The sequence below is a fragment of the Leucopleurus acutus genome (assembly GCF_964270905.1).
Source record: "Leucopleurus acutus genome assembly, chromosome: 14".
In the NCBI taxonomy this organism is placed as follows: domain Eukaryota; kingdom Metazoa; phylum Chordata; class Mammalia; order Artiodactyla; family Delphinidae; genus Leucopleurus; species Leucopleurus acutus.
The window spans coordinates 24,538,178-24,561,300 of NC_139156.1; the positions used below are offsets into that span (position 1 = coordinate 24,538,178).

The window sequence follows — 23,123 nt, forward strand, 5'->3', positions numbered from 1 at the left end:
CAGGCTCTCAAAATGTCCCTGGACAATCTAGCACTGAGATTTCTAGAGAATCACTGGATGCTGTGGGCTAGAGGAGCCATACAAATGATTATCAGAAATGATTCTGTCTCCATGTTTATTGGGAACCTCAAAAAAAATGAACAGAGATTGACTGCCCCACCCAAACAAGTGCTGATGCAGAATCACGACATGCTTGGGAATTCTGGGTGGTGAATGGGTGGACTGCAAGGCTCAGCAACTTAGCCCATAGTCAAAGGCATCGGGGTTGTTCTGAAAATAGAGATTCAAGAAGCCGAGGAAGATGTTCTTATCTATGAGAAGAGCACATACTGTGGGGTCCTGCTTCATGGCTGCGATCCAGAGCCGGAGCGCGGGGGTGTGGTTCACACAGCTGCAGGACAGGAGAGAATCGTTAGCATGGCTAAAGGGCAAAAGGGGGCATGGATCACTTTTTAGACTTACAAGCTACAAGACATGGATTTACCGGGGCAATAAAGTTATCTCAGTTACCTTACTATCAACTGAGCATAATCACTTACTGGAGGAAAATCTAATTCTTGGAATGGCTGTGTGTGCTTTAGAATTGCAAAAGTTGTTGCTTTTAACCCTGCGGTTAAAATGCTTGTGGACTGAGTGCTCTGGGGAAATAAGGTATCTGTGCTTCCCTGTTTGCCAACAAAAAGACAAAGATACACCCCCTGAAAGACACATCCTTCTGTCCTTCTCAGATTTTACTTTAGGAGGCTTGAAAAAAATACACACAAGTAGTTTCCAAAAGCACTTTTTTGGGAGCAATGAGTAAAGCAATCATTACACCTTGAAATAATGGAGCTGACTGGGTCCCTGCAAAGACCTGTCAGGATGTTTAGGTCTAGGATCTGTAAAGTGACTTGCCCAGGCAATAAACTTGTTAGTGTAAAATCCAGAAGAGGTGAGGGTTCCTAGTATGTGGTTTAACACTCTGTTCCCAGAAGGGCAGGTTTTTGTAAAGGTTATGGTGTGACATAGTTTTAAATATCCAAGTTTGTTATATCTGAACTTCCCTAAGTGAGACGCACAGGAGATGCCTCCTGGGAAGACTCAAGTGTGTGCCTTATGAAGGAGACGCGGTTCTACCTCTGCAGGACTGGATTCCCAAACACCAGAGTGGCCAGCACCCACCATGCAGCCGGCTGGCTGAGAGCAGAGCCAGCACAAGTTCAGCCTCTCCTGTGAGCATCGTGGGAACACAGCACATGCTCTGCCCAGGGCTCCTATGAAGCCCCCCTGAGTCTACCAGGCCATTTCTTCTACCTGAAACATCCCTACACTCCCATGGCGTATGGCTGGCCATTTTGTTTGTTTGTATACAAGCATATATTACTTTAAAAATCATTTATTTTTTGAAGGGTCTGCCTATCTGCGGAAAGATTCCTTGGGGAACAAAGGTGTGAGGAGTAAGGTGTGTGGGATCCGCTGGGTGACACAGCAGGACCAGGTGGAGGGCCACCGAGGAAGCTGCAGACAAGGCGCCAAAACCCTGTGACTGAGACCCTTCCCCTGCTTCTGTGTTCACCACCGGCCTGTGCTGGATGGGTGTTGAGGACAGCAGGCTCTGTAGCATGGCAGGAGGCTTCCGGACACAGTCTTACCAGCAGAAATATGGGTAAAGTTTGGGTCCACAGTTAGTGGCATAAGAGCACAGATGCATTTTGAACAAGGAAACACATAGTTTAAAACCCGACTGTGTTTCACATTCACATGTGTCACATGTCCAGAGAAGGACAAATGGCACACAGACCATTTCAAGCACTAGGGCGACCCTAGGAATCCACAACCACACAGTTAAATGTCTTACTCAGCTATTCCATATACATCCAGCCGCTCAAACCAAGGCCAAAAGAGGTAATCAATCATGGATATACAGTCACCACCGAAGAAGACTGTGTTCTGATAGCCAAGAATCTGAAAGTTTAAACAGAGCAAAAGCAAGTTAATTTACCTATATACTAATGTATTTATAGACACTAAGTACAAATATCAAATTAATTCCCAAAGAAGGAGAACCAAGACTTTGATTCTCCTTCCATTTTGTTAGGTGAATGCGTCTTCCCTTTTCCTGAGTTTTCTTCCACCTCCTTTAGGGTCGTACTCCTGGCATGCTCAGTCCTGCCCTCCTTTCAACACTGGGGCATTCGTGCAGCTCATCTGACTGGAGGATTTTGAAGGACAGCCCAGCCCAGCCACTCCTTCTCAGCCTAAAACAGGTTCCTCCCTGTGCTAAGCTTTCCAGGGATGAGCTCAGCCCCTGGAGAGGGGGCCCTGCCCCTAGAGACCATCACTGCCTGTTACTGGGAGGGAGGGGCCAAATTAGGAACCCCACTTGTTGCAGTTGTGACCCCCATTCTCCAGGGTCCACTTTATCTGTAATAAAGGGGATACCACAGTCTCCACACATCTTCCTCTTCTGCCTTGTTTCTCAATCAATTCAAAACTAAGGCAGGGAAGAGCAGGGCTATCTAATGGGCTCGCTCAAATCCCAACACTCTCTTTCTATCATATTTTCTTTGTTTATTTGAGCTCTTTGAACTTCACATGGATTGGCCACCCAACACTATCAACTTTTTACATTAAAATAAAATTTTGCATTCCCTAATGGGACAAATCAACCTGGATAGATGAATCATCAAGAAAACAGATAAACTCTTGACAGAGAGATAGCCAAAGACAGTGGGGGGGAAAGGTACTTGAGAATTTAAAAAGCAACAGTGCTTAGCAGAGGTTTTGCTGGGCCAGGTCTTCCCACAGAGAAACGTATGACGCTAGTTACCTAGTTAAATCAAGCAAAAGACTCTCTTTGGCCCACGAAAAGCATAATCAACTAAATACTTCCCCGTAGGTGTAGATCTAGATTACTGTGTCCTTATTTCTCAGGCTTGATTCTTTGTACTCCAGGACAGCTTGTTGCCTCTATGATGTAGTCTAGGGCTGAAGTTAAGAATGAGTTCTGGGGACTTCCCTGGTAGCGCAGTGGTTAAGGATCTGCCTGCCAATGCAGAGGACACGGGTTCAAGCTCTGGTCCAGGAAGATCCCACATGCCGCAGAGCAACTAAGCCTGTGCTCCACAACTACTGAGCCTGCGCTCTAAAGCCTGCGAGCCACAACTACTGAGCCCACATGCCACAACTACTGAATCCCGCGTGCCTAGAGCCGTGCTCCGCAACAAGAGAAGCCACCGCAATGAGAAGCCGCAACGAAGAGTAGCCCCGGCTCACCGCAACTAGAGAAAGCCCATGCGCAGCAATGAAGACCCAATGCAGCCAAAAATAAATAAATAAATAAATGTACAAAAAAAAAAAAAAGAATGAGCTCTGGTACCAGCAGACCTGGTCCTACCTTGGGCTCTACCTCTCATTCAACATGGAACCCAGGGTAACTTACCCACCTCCTCCTCCAAGCCTCATTTTTCTCATCTGTATAATGGTGGTAATGTTAGTGCCCTCCTCAGAGGTTATGGTGAGGAGTGACGGAATCATGCATGAATATACATGAGCTCTCGTGATCAGAAAGCACAGAGACCCCCCCCAGAGGTTACATCTACAGAAAGCAAATCCTTCCCCAACAGAAAAGATCAATGGGATCCTCCACCTGCCATCCTTCTCAGAGGAGAAAGCAAATCTTGGTGCCCTAAAGATTTGGTGCCCCTTGGTGCCTATGTCTTCATTACCTCCCAGTATGGCATAGAGGAGACCCCCCCCCCTGACTAGTGTCCTGAAAGTCTGAAAAAATGTTAGGTGGCATCACTTTGTTCGAAGAAACTCACAAGATGGTACTAAAGCGGAAGAATCTGGCCGATGAAAACTCAAAACAGAGGCTATTTTCAGTCATGTGTAAATAAGTCCTGATTTATAGGGGAAAGGAACAAATTATTCAGTTTTTATGGATTCCAGAAAGCCCCAAACCTTCTTTATGTTCAGGAACAGATAGTAATCACCCAAACTTTTATCACTGGCTTTGAAACGTATACCTCCAGCTTCTTATTGGCCTTTCATGGCACAAACGAGAACTGAATCTAAACTGATGGACTCTGGAACTTCTATATAACTCTTCTGCTTTACATAGCAGAGGTACTCTTGAGAAAGTCCTTGTTAAAACAGACCACATATGGACATTTACTAGAACCCATGATGAGTCCTTTGGTAAAGTGATGAGATATTTTGAAAATGAATAGCTGCTTAGTAATTTAATTGATGTTTATTTAGTATGTATTTTTCAAGCTTTTCATTTACTCAGAGTAGGAGTCTGCCTTTGAATATATATGATCTTATAGGTACAGTCAATTTTTATATAAACACTCATAAAGCAATTTAAGCCTTATCAAGGAGCTTGGTACAATAAAAAGTCAAGATAAGCATATGGATGAAATGAATGAGGCATCAATTATCTTCTGCCAGCCTCTCCCTCGCCCCTGAAATACATTTACACGTTCCCTCGGACTTTCTTTAATCCAAGTGTGACATTAAAATTCCTTGGAGTTCTTGATACAGCTGTAGATTCTTGAGCCCTGCCTCAAACAAGCATTTCTCCACCAGATTTCATATAGAGCAAGTCTAAAAATCCCAACAGAGAAGCAGTCTTCCTATAAACCAGCACAAAGTGCTAGCTCCCCTACAGACACATTGCAGTAACCCAGGAGCACAACCTGGCCAGGCCTCCTTGGAGGTTTATTACCGTCTTTAGGATCTTCAGTAGGAGAGCTCCCTCCTCTGCAAACCTGAGACTTTCCGGACACGTGAAATGACTTGTCCCCTTAGAATCACAGAACTTCAGTACTGGAAGGGCCACTGGGATTCTTCTAGTGTGACTCCCCTTCCATTTTTCCATTTATTTATACCATACTCATTACACAAAGGATTAGAGTTGCAGTGTACAAAAACGTGTACACTAAAATATTAAATATGAAAAATAATACCATGCTAAGATCAGGGAAAGTAAAAGCTAGAACAGAAGGTCAAAATAAGGAAGGAAAACGGTCTCAAGACATCAAGCCAAGGCTCCTGCAGAGTTCTTTAATAAATAAAGCTTTGGATTTGACTTGAGTTTCCTGGCAGTTCAAGTGGAGAGGAAAACATGCTGGTGAGCTGATTCTTGTCTCCTGCGTGGAAGCACAAGAGACTCTCGCTTACAGAGGAGGAAACTCCAACCCAGGGAAGTAAGAGGGCTCTCTGGTTAGTGCCAGAGCTGAGACAAAAACATCATTCTCCTAAGTCCCAGACTAGCGTCAACCCTGTGTCATTCAACTTCAGATATGTATGTATGAAGACTCTAATCACAGAGGCTTCCCCAAGTCTCTTGTGAATTCTTTGCCTGTTCTTAAAATTTATGTAGCAGCAAAAAGCTTAGAATCAGCAAACTCTGAAAGCCTCTTTCCCTCTACATCCAAGGACTGGCTCAGCTCTGAGCATCCCTGTGAGAACTTCCCCCTCAGTTTTCCTCTTTCTCAGTCTCTCTGTCAGGGGCTCTGCCAGAGCAGCTAACTAACCAAGAAGTGTGACACAATCATGGCAAAGGAGCTTTTCAAAATTCTCTCCTTCCTATTCCATTCCATGGATAAGAAGGTCTTCAGGCAACTTGACTCAAAAGAGTTCTTCTGTGTTCTCAGTTTAAACTAAGTCCCTTGTTCACAGCCAATTATCTGCTCTGACAAATTTTCAGATACTCAGAAGTAAAAATAAACCGACCGTCTTAATGTCCAATGTCTTATCGTTCCTAAGTGTTCTGTCATCAGAAACAAAACAGGAAGCTGTGGTTACATCTCGACCCACTTAGCAGTGCTTATGTTAATATCCAATGTCATTTAAAAAAACTGTTTTGAGTTATTCCTGTCACCCACCTGCCACATATAATGATATTGGCCATTCTTAATGTTGAATAGCTTTTCTCATGATGGACTCCCTCACTCTCAGAACTATTGTCCTTGGTATCGTCAAGCAAGGCAAGATGGCCTGCTTAGAGAAGACACTTTTCCACCAAGGCCCTAGACATCCCCACAAGGCCATGCATGGCCTGGGGAGGGAACTGGGCCTCTAGCTTCAAGCCCTCAGGCTTCCTTAAAGTGTTCACACATCTTCAATTCAGGTTAAGAATTGAGATATTTTAGGGAAAGCCATTTGATGCTCTGGAATAGTAGAAAACTCTATTTTTAAAACTTTTCTGTTCTCCACTTCACTGAAAAATGACTACAGATCCTTTTCTTGCTTTTAGATGTGACAAGGGGTTAGGAGTGAACATGCAAATCAAGAGGGAGGGACTGCTTGGTGAGACGTGAGTATCGCTACTTCCACCCCAAACTTGAAAAGGCTGAAAGGGCCACTCATCTACTGCGAAGGCCTCTTGGGCTCCCCCAGGTGGACGAAAGGAGGTTCGTGCTAGAGCGCACGTAGAAGGAAGAAGCGCGCGGCGCGGGGCTCTCCCTCGTGGCCATCGTGGTGAGGCTCACTGGCCGTGGCTTCCCCGCCAGGAGGTTCAACAAGGAGGAAAAGGAAATCTGCAAAATTTTTTTAAGGAGCAAGATTGTAAAGAGAAGCAAAGCCCAGACTTCCTCAAACCAGGCATTCTAAAAAGCTTCAGTCTACAATCTTGGACTCTCAAGTGCAGCTTCAATAACTGCACTTTAGACCTTGACTTGGCCACTTGCCCTGCACGTGGTCATTTACACCACAGCCGACAAATCCTGGACCTCTAACCAGGACAGCTTGGTGGCTCTCAGCGGGTGCTGCTGTCCTGGTTGGAGGAGGAAGAAAGAGGTTTTTCTTGATGGAAATAGTTCTTAAGAAGCAGACCCGGGACTTCCCTGGTGGCACAGTGGTTAAGAATCTGCCTGCCAATGCAGGGGACACGGGTTCGAGCCCTGGTCCGGGAAGATCCCACATGCCGCGCAGCAACTGAGCCCGTGCACCATAACTACTGAGCCCGCGTGCCACAACTACTGAAGCCCGCGTGCCTAGAGCCCGTGCTCTGCAACAAGAGAAGCCACCGCAGTGAGAAGCCCGCGCACCGCAATGAAGAGTAGCCCCTGCTCGCCGCAACTAGAGAAAGCCCCCATGCAGCAACAAAGACCCAGTGCAGCCATAAATAAGTAAATTAATAAACAATAAATTAAAAAAATAAAATAGCAATTTATTAAAAAAAAAAATGAAGCAGACCCCCCTCCCCCAATAAAATACACAAAGCCACTTGCTGGTACATCAGCAATGCAGGCCCTTATCCAGAAGCAGAAGCAAAGTACTCAACTCCAGGGCAGAAATCTTTTAAGTTCATATAAGACAAGGGGGAGATTCTCAAGATTTCAAATTTCAGGTCCCTGCTACACTGACATACTATAGCTGAGGCTGAGCTAACAAAGATGAACTGATTCCCTTTAAAACAAACCAAGGGTATAGAACAAACTTAGAGTATAAATAAAGCCACTTCTCTAGAAAGAAGCCTGAGAAGTAGGGTCTGTGCAGAACACGCCGCTCCTACTGACCACCACTTACAACCTGGAGCTCCCTGTGAAGATTCGGAATGCAACCTGTCAACATTTGGGGGGATCAAAGGACCACCCTGAAAATTCTATCCTGGAATCCTTTTCACGGGCTTAATTCTTTTGTCAAAATATATTTGTAAGATAGTAGGGGGGGAAAGCTAGTTGGGTAAGTCTTGACAAGTCAAATATCTTTAAAGTGATGGGTGGTGGATGAAAATATAAATGAATATCAAATCTCTGAAGGAGGAGAGGATTTCCTATGTATAAAAGTATCAGAAGAAATCACAACAGGAAAGACTTATAGAACAATAATGTTATATTTATATGTGTACAAAACAAAGACAAAAAGTTAAAACAAAACCAAAAAATGTGCCTTAGAAACAGGCCAATATCCTTTATATATAAGGAACTCTAAAAAAATAAATCAACAAGGAAAATCAGTAAGACCTTGACAGATGGGTAGTAGACCATTTTCATAAATAAAACACGAGGAGATGGAATACTTTGGGGGGAAATCTACCACCTCACTAGCAATCAAAGAAATATACGTTAAATCAAGGATGAGAAACTATTGTTTCTCAAAACAGGCAAATATCTTTTTAAATGAAATCTCCCAACAGTGAAAAGGGGATGATACAAAGGGCATTTTCCATACACTGAGGGTGGGGGGTATACAGCACATGTCTTGGAGGAAGCAATTTAGCAACATCCAGCTCCAGCCTCTAAAGTGGTCATACCCTTTGATCTGGTACCTCCACTCCTGGAAGTGCAGCCTAAGGACATATTCTAAAATAGAGAAAAGGATTTTTATGCAAAGAAGCTGCTGTTCCTGGCAGCATCATTCACAACGGTAAGCAACTGAAACAAACTAAATAACTCTAATGAGTGTTGCTGGATAAATTAACTATGGCTTATACATATGGTAAATTATGCAGAATGAAAAGTGATTTTTTTTCCATCTTTAATAATTACACATCTAATAGAGAAATACATTCTCATTATTTTAAAAAAATTCAAACACAGAAAGCAGCATAAAAGGTAAAGACTCTCCCTTCCTATCCCTGCTCTTAACCACTTTTCTTTCCCACACCAGTGCTAATCCCCTTCCCAGTAGCAGTCACCAGTAGGAGTCTGATGTGTGTCTCTCCAGACATTTTTCCAGGCGTTTATTTACATGTATATATATATGCATATATAGTTAAGTTTTGTTTTCTTCTACAAAATTGGATCATATCACTTGTATTACTGTGTAATTCATCTAATATTTTAGGCAATCTTTTCATCTTAGTACGCATGGATCTACCTCATTCCTTTTTTATATAAATTTTTAAAATTTTATTTATTTTATTTTTGGCTGCGTTAGGTCTTTGTTGCTGTGCGCGGGCTTCTCATTGCGGTGGCTTCTCTTGTTGCAGAGCATGGGCTCTAGGCGCGCAGGCTCAGTAGTTGTGGCGCACAGGCTTAGTTGCTCCGCAGCTTGTGGCATCTTCCCGGACCAGGGCTGGAACCCGTGGCCCCTGCATTGGCAGGTGGATTCTTAACCACTGCGCCACCAGGGAAGCCTTCATTTAACCATTCCCTATCTAATGTACATTAAGGTTTATAATTTTTCACCATAACAAATAAGGCTGCTCTAATAAACACCCTTATACCCATAAATAAGCATTTATAGAGTTTATTAAAATATGGGGAAAATTCTTATGTCATAATGGTAACCAAGTTTTATATACAGTACAATTTCAACTACATAATAATATACATAAGAAAAGGAGAGAAAAAAATAATAACAGTGGTTGTTTCTGGGTAGTGGGATTATGAATTTCTTTTCTTAGTTTCTATATTTTTCTGTATTTTCCAAACTTTCTCTAATGAACAAGTATTACTTTATAATCAAAGATGAGTAAAATTAATTTTTAAATAACAAGAAGAACTATTATTCTATTGTTTACATGGTGGGAGAAGGTATAGAGGAAGTTTATTAAAAGAAATACAGCAAATATTAGTTTACCTAGAAAGCAGCTGTCAGAATTGGACAATGAATTAAGTTACCAAACTAGCAGCACTAAAACTGCTCAAGTAGCCACGGTGACTAGAAGATAACCAGTTCCCTAATGTGGAGGAATGGTGATTATAACCAAAAAATGGCACGTAGGTGGACATGCTGAATTAGCTAACAAATCCAAGAGAACTGACAACATATGTCTGAGCCAAAATCTCCTAAATGAATGTTCACAGCAACACTATTCATAAGAGCCAAAAAGTGGAAACAACCCAAGTACCCATCAACTGATGTGTGGATAAACAAGGTTGGTGTATCCATACAACGAAATACTACTAAGCCATGAAAAGGAGTAAAGGATGAAACTTGAAAACATTACACTAAGTAAAAGAAGCACATGGAAGGCTAACGTTAAATGATTCCATGTATATGAAATGTCCAAAACAGGTAAATCCACAGAGAAAGAAAGTAAATTAGTAGTTGCCTATAACTGGGAGGGTTGGGAAGAGATGGGGAGTGACTGGAATCTGGCTGAATCCTGTCCTTCACTGAACTTAGACTTGACTGGACTACTTCCATAATGAAAATATTTAGAATGAAGGCACTGCCACCCGAAAAAAGAACAGCTGAGAGGTTCTGCCAACATTCCAATCCACAAAGATAAAAGGAAGATGGGATCAGGTGCTATTTTGAAATGAAAGTCAGTAATAAAGATTAAAAAACTAAAGCTTAAAAAAATTACGCTGCTGAGATTAATGATTCAGTAAAGACTAGCAAATAGGTTTGAAGACAGAACGTGTGGTTAGAGAAGGGCAGCCCAGCAGTTTTTAAAACTCAGGAAAATGTTCAGAACAGGAAAGCAAGAGGGGAGCCTGCTGGTTAGAAAGAAAAACAGCAGTAATGTATCTCAAAGAATTGTAAAAATGACATAGAAAAATATGGTTATATAACAAGCACAATAAGACTTTAATTTCGATGAAACTTTTTTTTAAAGAAAAATTTAAAAGTCAAACAGGGCATTTATTTCAAAAGAAGAAAATGTCAGTGTAAGGCTGCAAAAGTTAAACTGAGCCGTTTGCTTGAGGATAACGTGGCAGAAAATTATACACTGGTCTCTTAAGTTGTTTATCACTCAGAAAGCCCAAGGATATTTAAAATATTTTCAACTCACAGAAAATCCTGATTGTACAAAACCATGGGAAAAAATTGTACACGTCATCTCTATTAATAGAGAGGGGCCATCTCTATTAGAATTATTCGGACAAGTTTCAATTTCACTAGAATCTCCTAGAGTCAATACACTGGTATTGAGAGGAATTAATCAAATAATTCAAGCTCAGTGGGCATGTTTCAGATTCTGATACTGCTTTTGTTGTAGTTATAATTCCTGCTAACATTTTAGGGGACAAAAGCTACATTCAAATCTGGTAGAACAATGCTGAATACTCAGTGGTCCTTGAACCAGCCCTGGTTTAGGTAGCTTTCACTGATGCTATTTATTAGATCTGACAGGGTTGTTGGCAAGATTAAATGAGAGGATGTATTCAAAGCACCTGTAGCATCATGCCTGGCACAAAAATACAGGTTCACTTCCCCTGGAAGAACCCAGCTAAAAAACTGTGCCTCCGTCGTAATATTATACGTTTCTTTAGCAATCTGTAATTTTCAAAGTTCATCCATCATCCAAACACAGAGTAGGAGGAACACAGTTCAAAATGTGTTTTTAATTATCTCTGAGTTTAAAGGGTTTTGTTTCCCAGCTCCTTTCCCTGGCCCAGCAATTAACTGTAAAAAGGTAACCAGACATGATAAAATCAGTTCAGCTGATCTTTGAAATAAAGAAAGACCTTAAACATTCTCTATGGGCAAGAGCTTTCAAACTTCTTTTTGAAAGCAGAGGTCCCCCTCCCTCTCCAAATTCGAGCTTATTGGATGTCTTGTTAAATCCGGTGATAAGAGCAGGGCTGGTGTGGCTGAAGCAGGATCTGGAACCACCCACCAGACCTCCCCTACTCAGTGGTCCCTCTGTAGAACCCAGAAACTCTCTGTTTTAAAACACTCCCTCACCCTATAAATGTGGAAACCAAGGCACAGAGAGGTCCAGAACCTTACCAAAGGTTCTGTAATCTAGTAAAGCCAAGTCTAGGATCCAAGAGTCTACCTCATCCTAGTTGACTCCTTGGAGTCAAGACCACAGTCTGTGTTCTCAGGACCAAAGGCTGACATTTCTTTTCTTTTTTTTTTTGTGCGGTACGCGGGCCTCTCACTGTGTGGCCTCTCCCGCTGCGGAGCACAGGCTCCGGACGCGCAGGCTCAGCGGCCATGGCTCACGGGCCCAGCTGCTCCGTGGCATGTGGGATCTTCCCGGACCGGGGCACGAACCAGGCGGACTCTCAACCACTGCGCCACCAGGGAAGCCCCAAGGCTGACATTTCTTACACATGACTATTCATCATCCAGAAATACTGCAACTGTATAAATCTAAGATAGGCAGCTGGCATTGTAAATAAACTGAACTGCTTCCACTTAACAAAGGTCAAATGGAAGCATATTTTTAGTAATCAGCCTTCCCTTTAGGGGATAAAAATAGCATTCTCTGGCTGCCAAAAGAATTACAACCCACCCATAGGGGGAATTTATCAGTTTCTGGAACAAAGATAAAGGAAGTCATAGAACCACCTTCCAGGTTATTCTAGATGTACAGGGTAAGTAGCCCTATTACTGCTGGATTTTTTTTTTGGCCTCGCCACAGGGCTGGTGGGATCTTAGTTCCTCAACCAGGGATTGAACCCAGGCCCTCAGCAGTGAGAGTGCAGAGTCCTAACCACTGGACCACTGGACCAGCAGGGAATTCCCCATTACCTCCAGATTAAGGGAGGATCTGATAACAGTCATTGCTCCTTGCTTACCCATAGACACTTTCCCCTTCTTTCTTGATTATAGAACTCTGATTTTATGCAAGGTGTTCCCAGCTAAAAGACTACATTTCCCAGCCTCCCCTGCAGATACTTATGACTCTACAACTAAGTTCTGGCCAATGAGATTTAAGTAGTCATGGGGTAGGACTTTCAGGAAAGCCTTTAAAGTAGTATGGCCTTTTGCCATTTTTTCCTTTCTGTTGTCCTTTCTGTGACCTGGGACTTGGATGTGATGGCTGCAGTTATAGCAGCTCTCTTGTTATTTTGACTATACAAGCCTTGCACCAAAAATAACAGAACAGGAAGAGAGAAAAGGCCTCAGTCCCTGGTAACTTCATGAAGAAGGCATCAAAACAGCCCTGTACTACCTTACCTGTGTGTGTGTGTGTGTGTGTGTGTGTGTGTGTGTGTGTGTGAAAGAATAAATCCTTAAAGGACAAATTTACAGTGGTTAGGTCCCTTTTACTAGCAGCCAAACACAATCTCTAACCAACATAGACCTTGGACTCAGTGGCAGAAGCTAGAGGATCCGTGCAGAGATACTTAAGGAATGTGGTGATTCTGGGAAAGGAAGAAATTCATCACATGCCCTCCCTCACTCCTTGCCAGATTTTCAAGAAAAGTTCCAGAGCAGGTTAGCAGAGGGCAAGTACCCACAAGTTAAAATCAGATGCCTAGTAACTGAACTTGTCAAAGTCTGGCAGGAAAAGAATAAATCTGTGAAAGTGGAGGGTGCCAGGGTGACCAGGGTGGGGACCTGCATCACTTCTTCCACTGCATCTGGCCAGGAGGGGGACCCGTTTTGTACCTCTTCCAGGTTGCAGAACTCCTGACGCAGGGCTAGCTTCAGATCAGCGCATTCTCTCCCACATCTCGATGCTATCAGACACTCCTTGGTCAAATGTGGGACCTGATCAGAGGACACAGGTTCTTAGTGGAGAAGTCTGAGGGCTCCTGCTCTGCCTAAAAATGCAGCCAGAGCTTTGTCACTCCAGCTGAACAGGCCAACACCCACATCCAGGCTCCCCAGCTCCCTCTGAGGGCCACCTCTGTGGTTTCAGGAATCCACTTGTCACAGCACCCTGGTAAACAAGGTGTTTTAGAGGGGGCTCTCCGGTGTTCCTTACTTGGTCAGCTATTTCCATGCTGTACAATCTTGGGTAGGGCACTTACCCTCTCTAAGCCTCAATGTTCTCATCTGAGGAATGGAGCAATAATAATACCCACTTTAAAGGGCAGTGGTGAGGATTAAATGAGTTAACCTTTATAAGGTAGTTAGAACAGTGCTTGGCACATCCAAGTGCTCAACAGACATCAGCTATTAATATCATTGAGTTATTTTTGTTTCTTTTCAAAGAGAACTGTCTTAAAATTTCTCCATCATATTCTCTCCCACTATCAACAGGTGCCCCCTTTTCTCTCTTCTACACATTTCCTGGATGGTTGGCACTCTTGTTCCCCATAAAGGCCAATCTCCTTCTGTGCATTACCTTTTTCACATCCCAATTTTTTTTTTTTACCTGGGATCTTGGAAATGGTTCCTTTAAAGTATCACCAGTTTTCAATTCTTTCAATATTCCTGTCTCAAGTTACACAGTCATAACTATGCCATAACCGTAACTCTTGAGACTGCTAGTTCAAATGGAAAAGTACCTATCGGCTAAGCCTTTAACCTTTAATATCAGAGGTCACAGCTTTACTATAATTCCACACCAGTTATCCTCCTAAGGCACACATATGTATTAAAACATATCAATTTCACCAACGATTTGACTTTTAAAATGGATTGGAGTTTGGGAAAGACATACAAAGTAAAACAGAGTGTAAGTGGCTTAAAAAAAATTGGATATACCTTATAGAATAGGTCCAATAACATCTTTTGGCGAGCTCGCTCATAAGAGTCACATGGATACAGCTTCCTTCCAGGATAAGCGTCATCCAGGTACTCACAAGCAATGACAGATTCATAGATCAGTTGACATTTGCTGTTCTCCAGGACAGGAATTTTGCCAAAAGGGTGCTTTGTAAAGTACCATTCAGGCTTGTTTCTCAGGTTAATGTTGATAACTTCATGTCTTGCAAAGCAAAGTGAAAACAGGACAGAACAAAAATGAAAGGCTTAGGCAGGCAGACACTCATCTTGAAAGCAGAAGCAATCAATCTATAAAATTAAAATTTGCAATGAGTTTTTTTTTAATTTAGGTTTGTACAAAGAAAAATACATAACATCATTTTCATTCCTGCAGTAAGATGTGCTAGATGTTTTCGATGCCTTATCCCACTAGCTCCTCATGATTCCCCAGTGAATCGGGGAATCATGATGAGCAGCAACGGAGGGGAGGCAAAGAAAACATTTAACACAGCCCCTATGAGAAATAAGCCTCCCTGTGGTTGAATCTCCTGCCCAATATCACCCACTAAGAAGTGGTACAGCCGAGATGGGAGGCCAGGCAGTCTGACTCAGAGCTCACAAGCTTAACCATGGCGCCACAGATCTCAGTACATTTTAAAGTTTGAAAGTACAAATCTGATATCTGGAGACATTTTTCGTTTGCCACAACTGGAGGGAGGGGGATTCTACTGCCATCTAACGGGTAGAGGCCAGGGATGCCGTTAGACATCCAGCAGTGCACAGGACAGCTCCTCCCTCACCAAGCACACAGAGCAAAGAACTATCCAGCTCCGAATGTCAACAGTGCCGAGGGTGAGAAACCCTGCCCCCAAGAAGTATTTACATCAGTTCCTAAGCTGCCACGTCATCACTGGGGGTAAAACATCAATTGTTATTTTTCTTAAAAAAAAAGTAACCTTAAGGCCAAGTAGAATTGAGCAAGAGGGAAGAACCTGGAAATATAAGCCGTAGAAACTCCACAGAGCAGAATTACATAATTTTCTTTAAAACATCTCTGTATTAGTCTCTGCATCTCTTTAACATGAATCCGAAACTCCCGAACTACCGATTCTCCGAGGCCAGAGTCAAGAGGCTGGAGTAACACTTCTCAACACCTTGACTTTGAGCTGGTCCATCCAGCCGTCCACATTCCAGCAAAGTTGCTCTGCCTTCCAAATCCAGATGTCCTTTGCAGGAGCTCGTCTTGCAAAATTCCTTCTGGACGGGTGTGTACCCATTTATTAGGTGTGTGGGAAACCTCAGGACACCTCTTTGATAGCAGTTCCTTCTATTTCACTGTTTGGAACTATTTGTTCATTCATTCAAAAAATAGTTTTAAGCACCTACTACGTGCCAGGCTCTCTTCTGGCCCATGAATAGGAGAGACAAGTCCCTACCTTCAAGAACTTACATTTGTGTGTGTGTCAGTGTGTGTTTCTATGTGTGTTGGGGGAGGGGCTGGGAGATGTAAAGGAAAGACGGATAAACAAATAAGAAAACATTGCAAGCGCAATGAAGAGAACAGAATTGACCTGAAGACGCTTGGGGTGGGGTGGGGTTTACACTGGACAGAGCAGTCAGAGGAGGCCCCGGTAGCCTCCGTGGTGCCTTTCTTCGCAAGCTCTAGGGGAGGAACCAGCTCACCGAGCCATCATTCAGTTTACTCTGAGCTGCCCTAAAGTCTCCTGCACACGCAAAAAAAGAAAAAAAGTATCATTGTATCCCACGTACCGCAAAAAAAAAAAAAAAAAAAAAGTCTCCTGCACAGGCCTGTCTCTGCATTTCAGGATGGCACTCTCAAGAACCTGTCCTTTGCTAACCGTTTATTGACTTTGCTTCAGAAGAAAGGCACAGAGAGCCTCTGAAATTTGACCAGGGCTCCCCAGATATCAGACGTTCCCACGCGCCTACGGGGGCCCCCTGCTTCTCACCTGATGCCTTTGGCCTGGAGGACCAGGCGCGTCCTGTGCGCGTAGGGGCAGAACCTCATGCTGTAGAGGCGGATCAGGCCCTCTGGGACAGGCCCTGGGGGGGCGCTCCCTGCGGGCGGAGGGGGATACAGGGAGGCGGATTAGCCCAGAGGGGAGAGGGGCTCACTCGCCTCCCCAGGACCCCAAGAGGGCCATGGGTGCTCCGTCTCCCATGTCCCAGAGAAGACACCTTTTTTTGCACGTGCCTTTTGTGCGGAGGAACCCTGTCCCTCCTCGCCACGCTGGTCTGGAGGCCAAGGCCGGCAGCCACCTCACCAGAGCCAACATCCAGCCACGGGGCGCCCCCAGCCCACGGACAGCTGTCAAGAGGACTCACCTCTCCCCAAGGTCCTGGCCGCATCGTCAGTCATGCTCTCCTGGAGTCTGCGCAGCGACCAAGACTCACAGTTGTGGCCGTGTGGCTTGCTGCCGCCACTGCAGGCTCCAAGGACAGCAGCGCTCCGGCTCTCCCCTCTTGCCCCATATTCAGCTTTGGAGCAACAGGTCACTGGCGAGGTAGAGGGGGAGTGATCCAGGATGGCAGCTAGGATTATTCAACCTGCAGAGACATAGCCCCAGGTTCGGAAGCCGTAGCAGGAGTGGGGAAAGAACAAAAAGCAAAAAAAACAAACAACAGAAAACAAACAAAAAACACCTGAAGAGTACACCTTGCTTTGAACTCACAACGTCCTGTGCGGTCTCTTCTCTGCATCAAGAATCCATGAAGAATGGGCATTTAAACTCCACTTATTTCAAAGGAGTTTAATAAAAAATTGACCAGGGTAACACTAACGTTTTCTTTCCCATTCTAAACCCTCCCTCTCGTGTTATCTAAGACAATTGGCCATACCCTGTGTATAATGAGTACTTTATTTTAAAATAAGGCCAAACTTTTTCATGATCTAGCAGATAAGAAGAAAAACGTATTAGTGTTAAGATCTTGCACGACCCTAAAAGTGTCTCCTTAAATTTTGTGTCCTCATTGCCTCACCCTAGTTCTGGCCGTATTTATGAGATTTTACTCAAACTATGAAAAACTGGTGATGAACAGAAACAAGATACCTAGAGGCAAAGACAAATTTGTGAGCTCTTTCCAACTCCCAGTATAAATTTCAGAGAAGACCCTTTTTAATTACCAAGGACACATTGCGAACAGCCAGCAATACAGGGGCCACTTGGATAGCACGCCCATCTACATGAGATAAAGGAGGTAGCTATCTTTTGCTCTGACCTTAAGAAGCTGAGATCCTAAAATTTAGCAGGTGGAAATACAATTCTTTTAATTTTTACAGGATAGAGCTGAAATGGGAATTGCTTGTAAATGCATTTTATGGGGTTGACAGGTAAAGAAGGAAATAAAAGTATTGTTTCACTCACAGTGACTAAATGATTTCCATGGGTTACCTTATTTGATTCCCACAACCACTCAGTCAGCTATTATTATTATTCCTATTTTACAAGTCAGAAAATAATCTCAGAAAAATAGGAAATGCCCTGGTGGTCCAGTGGTTAGGACTCAGTGCTTCCACTGCCAGGGGCCCAGTTTCTAACCCTGGTCAGGGAACTAGGATCCCGCAAGCTGCGCAGCGTGGCCAAAAAAAAAGAAAAAGAAAATTATTTGCCCAAAGTGACCATTTAGTAGGGTTGAAGAACTTTAAAAGTCCGAAGTCTGGCTCATTGACTTGGCCTCTAAAGCTGGCAACAGTGTGGAAAGGACATGAATCCCAAAAAAGATATAGTACATAATAGCTGCTCAACAAATGTTAGCTGAATCTAAATATCTTTTATTAAAGTACCAGAACGTAATTATGTAGCTTATGAATGGGCACCTTTTGGTCTTTGGAATTCCAACCTATCCAGAAATTCTTGGCTAACTGTGTTTACATTTTTTTCTGCTGAATAAGAATCTGAAAATCTTCAGAATAGTCACTCGACTACATTCTTTGCTAAGTTACTCAGAGTGATTTTATGTAAGATATGGTAAGCTGTCACTTTCTAAGAACTGGGGAATGGCAAAATGTATGAATAAATGTCCTCTGGGAAGAAAATGCATATATGCCACCAAGAAGCCTGGCATTGGAAAAGACAAACTGGTTCTTGACTTGCCATGCTGGCAGTTCTGCATCTGGAAGACAGAGGAAGTAATAAGATAACTACTCTTCTGGAGCTAATTTTGATCAAAAAGTACAAACTGGAGGGTAAAATAGGAACAATCAACATAACCATGTCATGTGAGAGCTTCTGGTAGACAAGGAGCTGCCTCCTGATCAGACAAATATAACGCTCACATAGAGAAAGTATATTTCAAATAGTTGAGAGAAAATATAAACAGATTCTAAAAGGAAAGGCTGTATGAGGAATGTGAAATTCTCAAAAATCAAAATAAATTATACTAACATAGATTAGGTGCTTTATGTGTATTAACTCATTTAATCCTTAAAAGAGTCCTATAAGGGTTGTATTCCTGCCTTGGTAAACTGAGGCTAGCAAGGTTAGGTCACTTGTCCAAAGCCTCACATCTAGTAAGAGGTGCAGAGGGTACTATGAAGCCTGGAAGTTTGACTCCAGGGGCAGCACTCTAACCAGGATCTTAATCTATACGAGAGATGGGAAAACTTTTTCTGTAAAGGCCAAGACGGTAAATGTTTTAGGCTTCTCAAGCCATCTTGTCTCAACTACTCAACTCTATCCTTGTAGGGTGAAAACAGCCGTAGATAATATATAAATAAATGGGTGTGGCTGTGTTCCAATAAAACATTACTTATGAACGTTGAATTTGAACTTCATATATATTTTAATAGGCTTTGTTTTTTAGAGAAGTTTTAGGTTCACAGCGAAATTTAGCCGAATATATAGAGGTTTCCCACTAACCTCCGACCCCCACACGAGCACAGCCTCCCCGACTACTGAGCATCCTGCATCAGGGTGGGAGGGACATTTCTTACCATTGAGGAGTTCCACGTAATTTTCACATGTCACAAATCATAATTCTTCACTTGATGCTTTTTTGCAACCATTCTTAGTTCTTGAACTGTGCAATAATGAGCAGTGGGCTAGACTCGGCCAACTGGCTTTAGTTTGCCCACCCCTGGTATACACTGACAATGACTGGATTAGCAATAGCTAAGCTAAGGATTCCACTGTAAAGTAAAAGGTTCCTGGCTCCACCTTTCTACCATGCCAGAAAAGAATGTATTTTCATGTTGTGTCTCCTCATTCCCACCTTTTCAAGAAAAGCAACTCCGAGAGTTGGAAAATACTGTTTATTAAAAGTATGGCTGACCCTTAACAACTAGGGGTTTCAGGGTGCTGGTCCGCCACACAGAAGAAAATCCAAGTATAACTTTACAGTCAGCCCTCTGCATCCGTGGTTATGAACCTGCAGATTCAACCAACTGCAGATCATATAGTACTGCGGTACATATTTAGTGAAAAAAATCCACGCATAAGTGGACCCTTGCAGTTCAAACCCATGTTGTTCAAGGGTCAGCTGTATACCTGTATATGGGAAGTCACATTCTGAGATGATGCAAGTCTATTTGATGTAGTCGGGGGAGAATGGACAAAGGGATGGAAAGTTCTTCCTCTGAATGGAAGCAATATTATGTCAAAGTTCTCACTGGGCACTATATTCAAACCCTGGCTTTGGCACTTAGGCAAGCTATCTAACCTCTTTGACCATCAACTTCCTCACCTGTAAAATGAGAACACTAAGCACCTACTTGAAGGGTTTTGATGTAGCGAATGAAATTGTTCAGGTGGCCGTCCTCAGTATAGTAAGAGTTTAGTGTACTTCAAAATTAATGATTAATACTAGTGAATAAGGACACATTTTTAATAGCATAGTGCATTCTGATTTTATATCCAAAAAGATAAAGTGCACTGCAATTCAGCTTTGCCAAGCACATTAGAATTAAAATTCAACTCAGAATGCTTATTTCATCAGTTACCAGTTTAATACCAATTGAATGGGTTGAATGCTGCAGGCTACCTTTCAGTAATGTGGTTTTTAATCTTACCACTGAACACTACGGTTTCCCTAGAAAGATTTTAATTATGACCTTTAAGCTTAACCCTATTGCTCTCTAAAACTCAGTAAGTACCTCTTTGAAATCCTCTTTGCAAATGTTCCTTGTATATCATGTTTACACCTCTATTATACTGAGTCACTCAAGAAATAAATGGTAATTAGGCTATATTAAACCTACTCCAAATTGGTTTCCAGCTACCTGAAATATGACGGCATCTGTTTTGAAAATGGGGAGAACTTCAGTCCTGGGTGATGATGACTTAAGCCTTCTAGGAAAAAAGTGCCACCACATTAATAATAATCTCTTCACTCTTATTTACCTGAGTCTCTGTTTTGAGGAGAGAAAGTGGGGTGTGCATTTTGCAATTAAAAAAAATTTTTTTTTTGTCATACCAATCTCTGATAGTGGCAGAACCTGGATGACATTCCTCTTAGTATTTCAGAAGCCTAATTTACATGACAGATTGTGTTACTGGGAGTTCCACTATTATTCACCAAGTTCAAAGAGTTAGGCAAGTGAGGAAAAAGGCTCTTTTTCAAACGGGTCTAGATTTAGGACTTATTTCAAAGAAGTTAGGATCAGAGAGAATCCTGTATTCTAATGTCTTTGGGACATTAAATAAGATTACTAAAGTTGTCAGTGGGGGAACTTCATCTTCCCACCGGGGAAAGCAGGGTCAAAGGAGACTTTCTTTTTAAGTAGGTGATTCTGCTTTCCTGTCCCTATTTTATAGCTTAAGGGATCAAAGAAAAGAAATTAACAACCTTATATAATAACACTTGAATAAGCAAAGGCAGATTTTCAAGATCCTAAAATAAGCCAAAATGAAACACTTGTAAAATCAAACAAATTTCGATTTGTTTGGGTTTCGAAAAGGAACATCAACACTTCCTGTCCTACCCCAGGAACAACAGTGGTGTGTCAAAAAAGTGGCTACAGTCCTCTCTCAGCTCAATCTCCAAAACTTAAAAGTTGATGAATAAAGAGTCTGAGGCAGGGGCATATTTAAACGCTTATTTTAAGAATGGTCTGAATGACTGTTGAAGAGTTCAGGCTGGGTTTAAATCACCTCTTCAACATTTACTGGTCGACCCTGGACAAATCACAGCAACTTTCTATGCCCTGATGTTCTCATCTGTTAATTCAGAGCTAATGGTACCAACACATTGTATGGTCTGGGTTGAAGTAATTCTGACTATGGATGAGAAGCATTTAATACGTAGCAACCGTTAGCTATTATTTTTATTATTTGAATGTTGCAGGGAAGACCCATAGTTCTGACAAGAAAGAACATTCCTGGGGACCAAATGCCCCTGTCTGTCAGTGCCCTATAATGTAGCTAAATTAGCGGTGCCCAATGCAGGGCTGACAATTAGTGATATGGGGTCGTCTTTACTTGTCTCCAGTCAAATCAGAAAACGAGAACAATTTAATGACTTTTTTTTCCCCTTTAAGTTAAAGGTATTCGCTTTAAAGACCTGTTCCTTACTCTCAGATTATAGCCCTTGCGCTTTTTTTTTTTTTTTTTTTTGATGGTAAAATCTCTGATGAAACTTTGGTGAAGTAGTTGAGCTTTCTTTTAAAACGGTTACGCAAAATTAAAAGTTGGTAATCCTATTCTGGGTTCCCAAATTCGTGAAAAATTCAAAATTGACGTCTAACCCCTCGTTCCTTCAAATGCTACGCAGGCAGCAGCAACCCACCCGGCGCAGGTGAAAAGAAAGACGAGTCCGATGCACCTCCAGGTGCGCGGCCGACGGAACCGGATGGGGAGAAGGAGAGCCGCAGGAAGAGGCGGGGCCCAGGCGGAAACCGCCCCCTAGAACGCGATCCTATCCGCCAATTGGCCGCAGCGCCCGGAGCTTCAGCCAATCTTCCAAGCCTTTGTATGTGCCCCGGCCTCGCAGTGCCAAGCTGAGCCAATGGGCGGCCGCGTTACAGGCTCCTGGGTCCCGGAGTCTTGGGTCCTCACGGGTGTCTGTGGCTGGCCAAAGTGGAAGCCAGGTAGTGGCTGGTCATGGCACCTCAGTCCCCTGATCTACATCCGACCGAAGTCTGCCCGCAGCCTGCCCCGCGTGGGGCAGGCGGACGGCGGCAGAGATGGGTCCGCCCGGAGCCTGGGCGTTGGTGGCGGCCGAGGTGGACGGCTGGAGGCCGTTTGTGAAGTCAACCAATTCTCAGCTGCCTCTCAGGGTGCGGCCCCCTGGTCGCCTGCATCACCATGGGGCGGAAGACTCATTTCAAATGTGAACTCCCCGGCCCACCCTACCGAATCGGAAATCCAGGGGTGAGCCTTAGGTGACTGTTAACGCGCTCTTACGTTTAAGAATAAGGACAGGAAACTAGACTGTACTGGGGCAGGTCGACAGCCCGCCCCCTAGTTCTGATATAAGAGCCCTGTGCTGGGTGTGTTTCCCCAGAACTTTCTGCCAGCGTCTTAAGGCCTCACTTAACCTCAGGACCGTAGTTGAATCATCTGTAGAATGAAATCCAGCCTTATATTATATACTGAACTGATGGAGGTGGTCTTCACAGTATTCACTTACATATATGGGACACCTTCTGTGTGCCCAGCATAAGATTTGGTTGGAAGGATTTGAAGGGCTTAGTGACTGGAGACTGGGAGAACAAGTAGGAGACCACCTAGTCACCTGGCTTTGAGGTGACGTGGGTCTGGACTTCAGTGGCAACAACAGTAAGAAGAAAGGTGTAAAATTGAGTCACTGATGGAAAGGAAAGAATGAAGAATTGAAAGGTTCTTAACTTAGAACCCAGAAGACAAACTTGAAAGGGCATCTCTTGAAAT

The 23,123-nt window shown here is 43.2% G+C and overlaps 1 protein-coding gene across 1 annotated transcript; it reads right to left on the reverse strand.

The window, feature by feature from the left end:
• Positions 1 to 231: 231 nt before the first annotated feature.
• On the reverse strand, positions 232 to 17,133 carry LOC309971701 (glutathione S-transferase omega-2-like; the record flags this gene model as incomplete). The annotated part of the gene is made up of 6 exons (XM_082855024.1): positions 16,624 to 17,133; positions 16,248 to 16,356; positions 14,278 to 14,500; positions 13,234 to 13,335; positions 1,838 to 1,944; positions 232 to 391 (listed from the first exon to the last, which is right to left on the reverse strand). Exons 1-6 carry the CDS (start codon positions 16,655 to 16,657, stop codon positions 232 to 234), a joined length of 735 nt encoding a protein of 244 aa, XP_082711150.1. The 5' UTR covers positions 16,658 to 17,133.
• Positions 17,134 to 23,123: the final 5,990 nt, after the last annotated feature.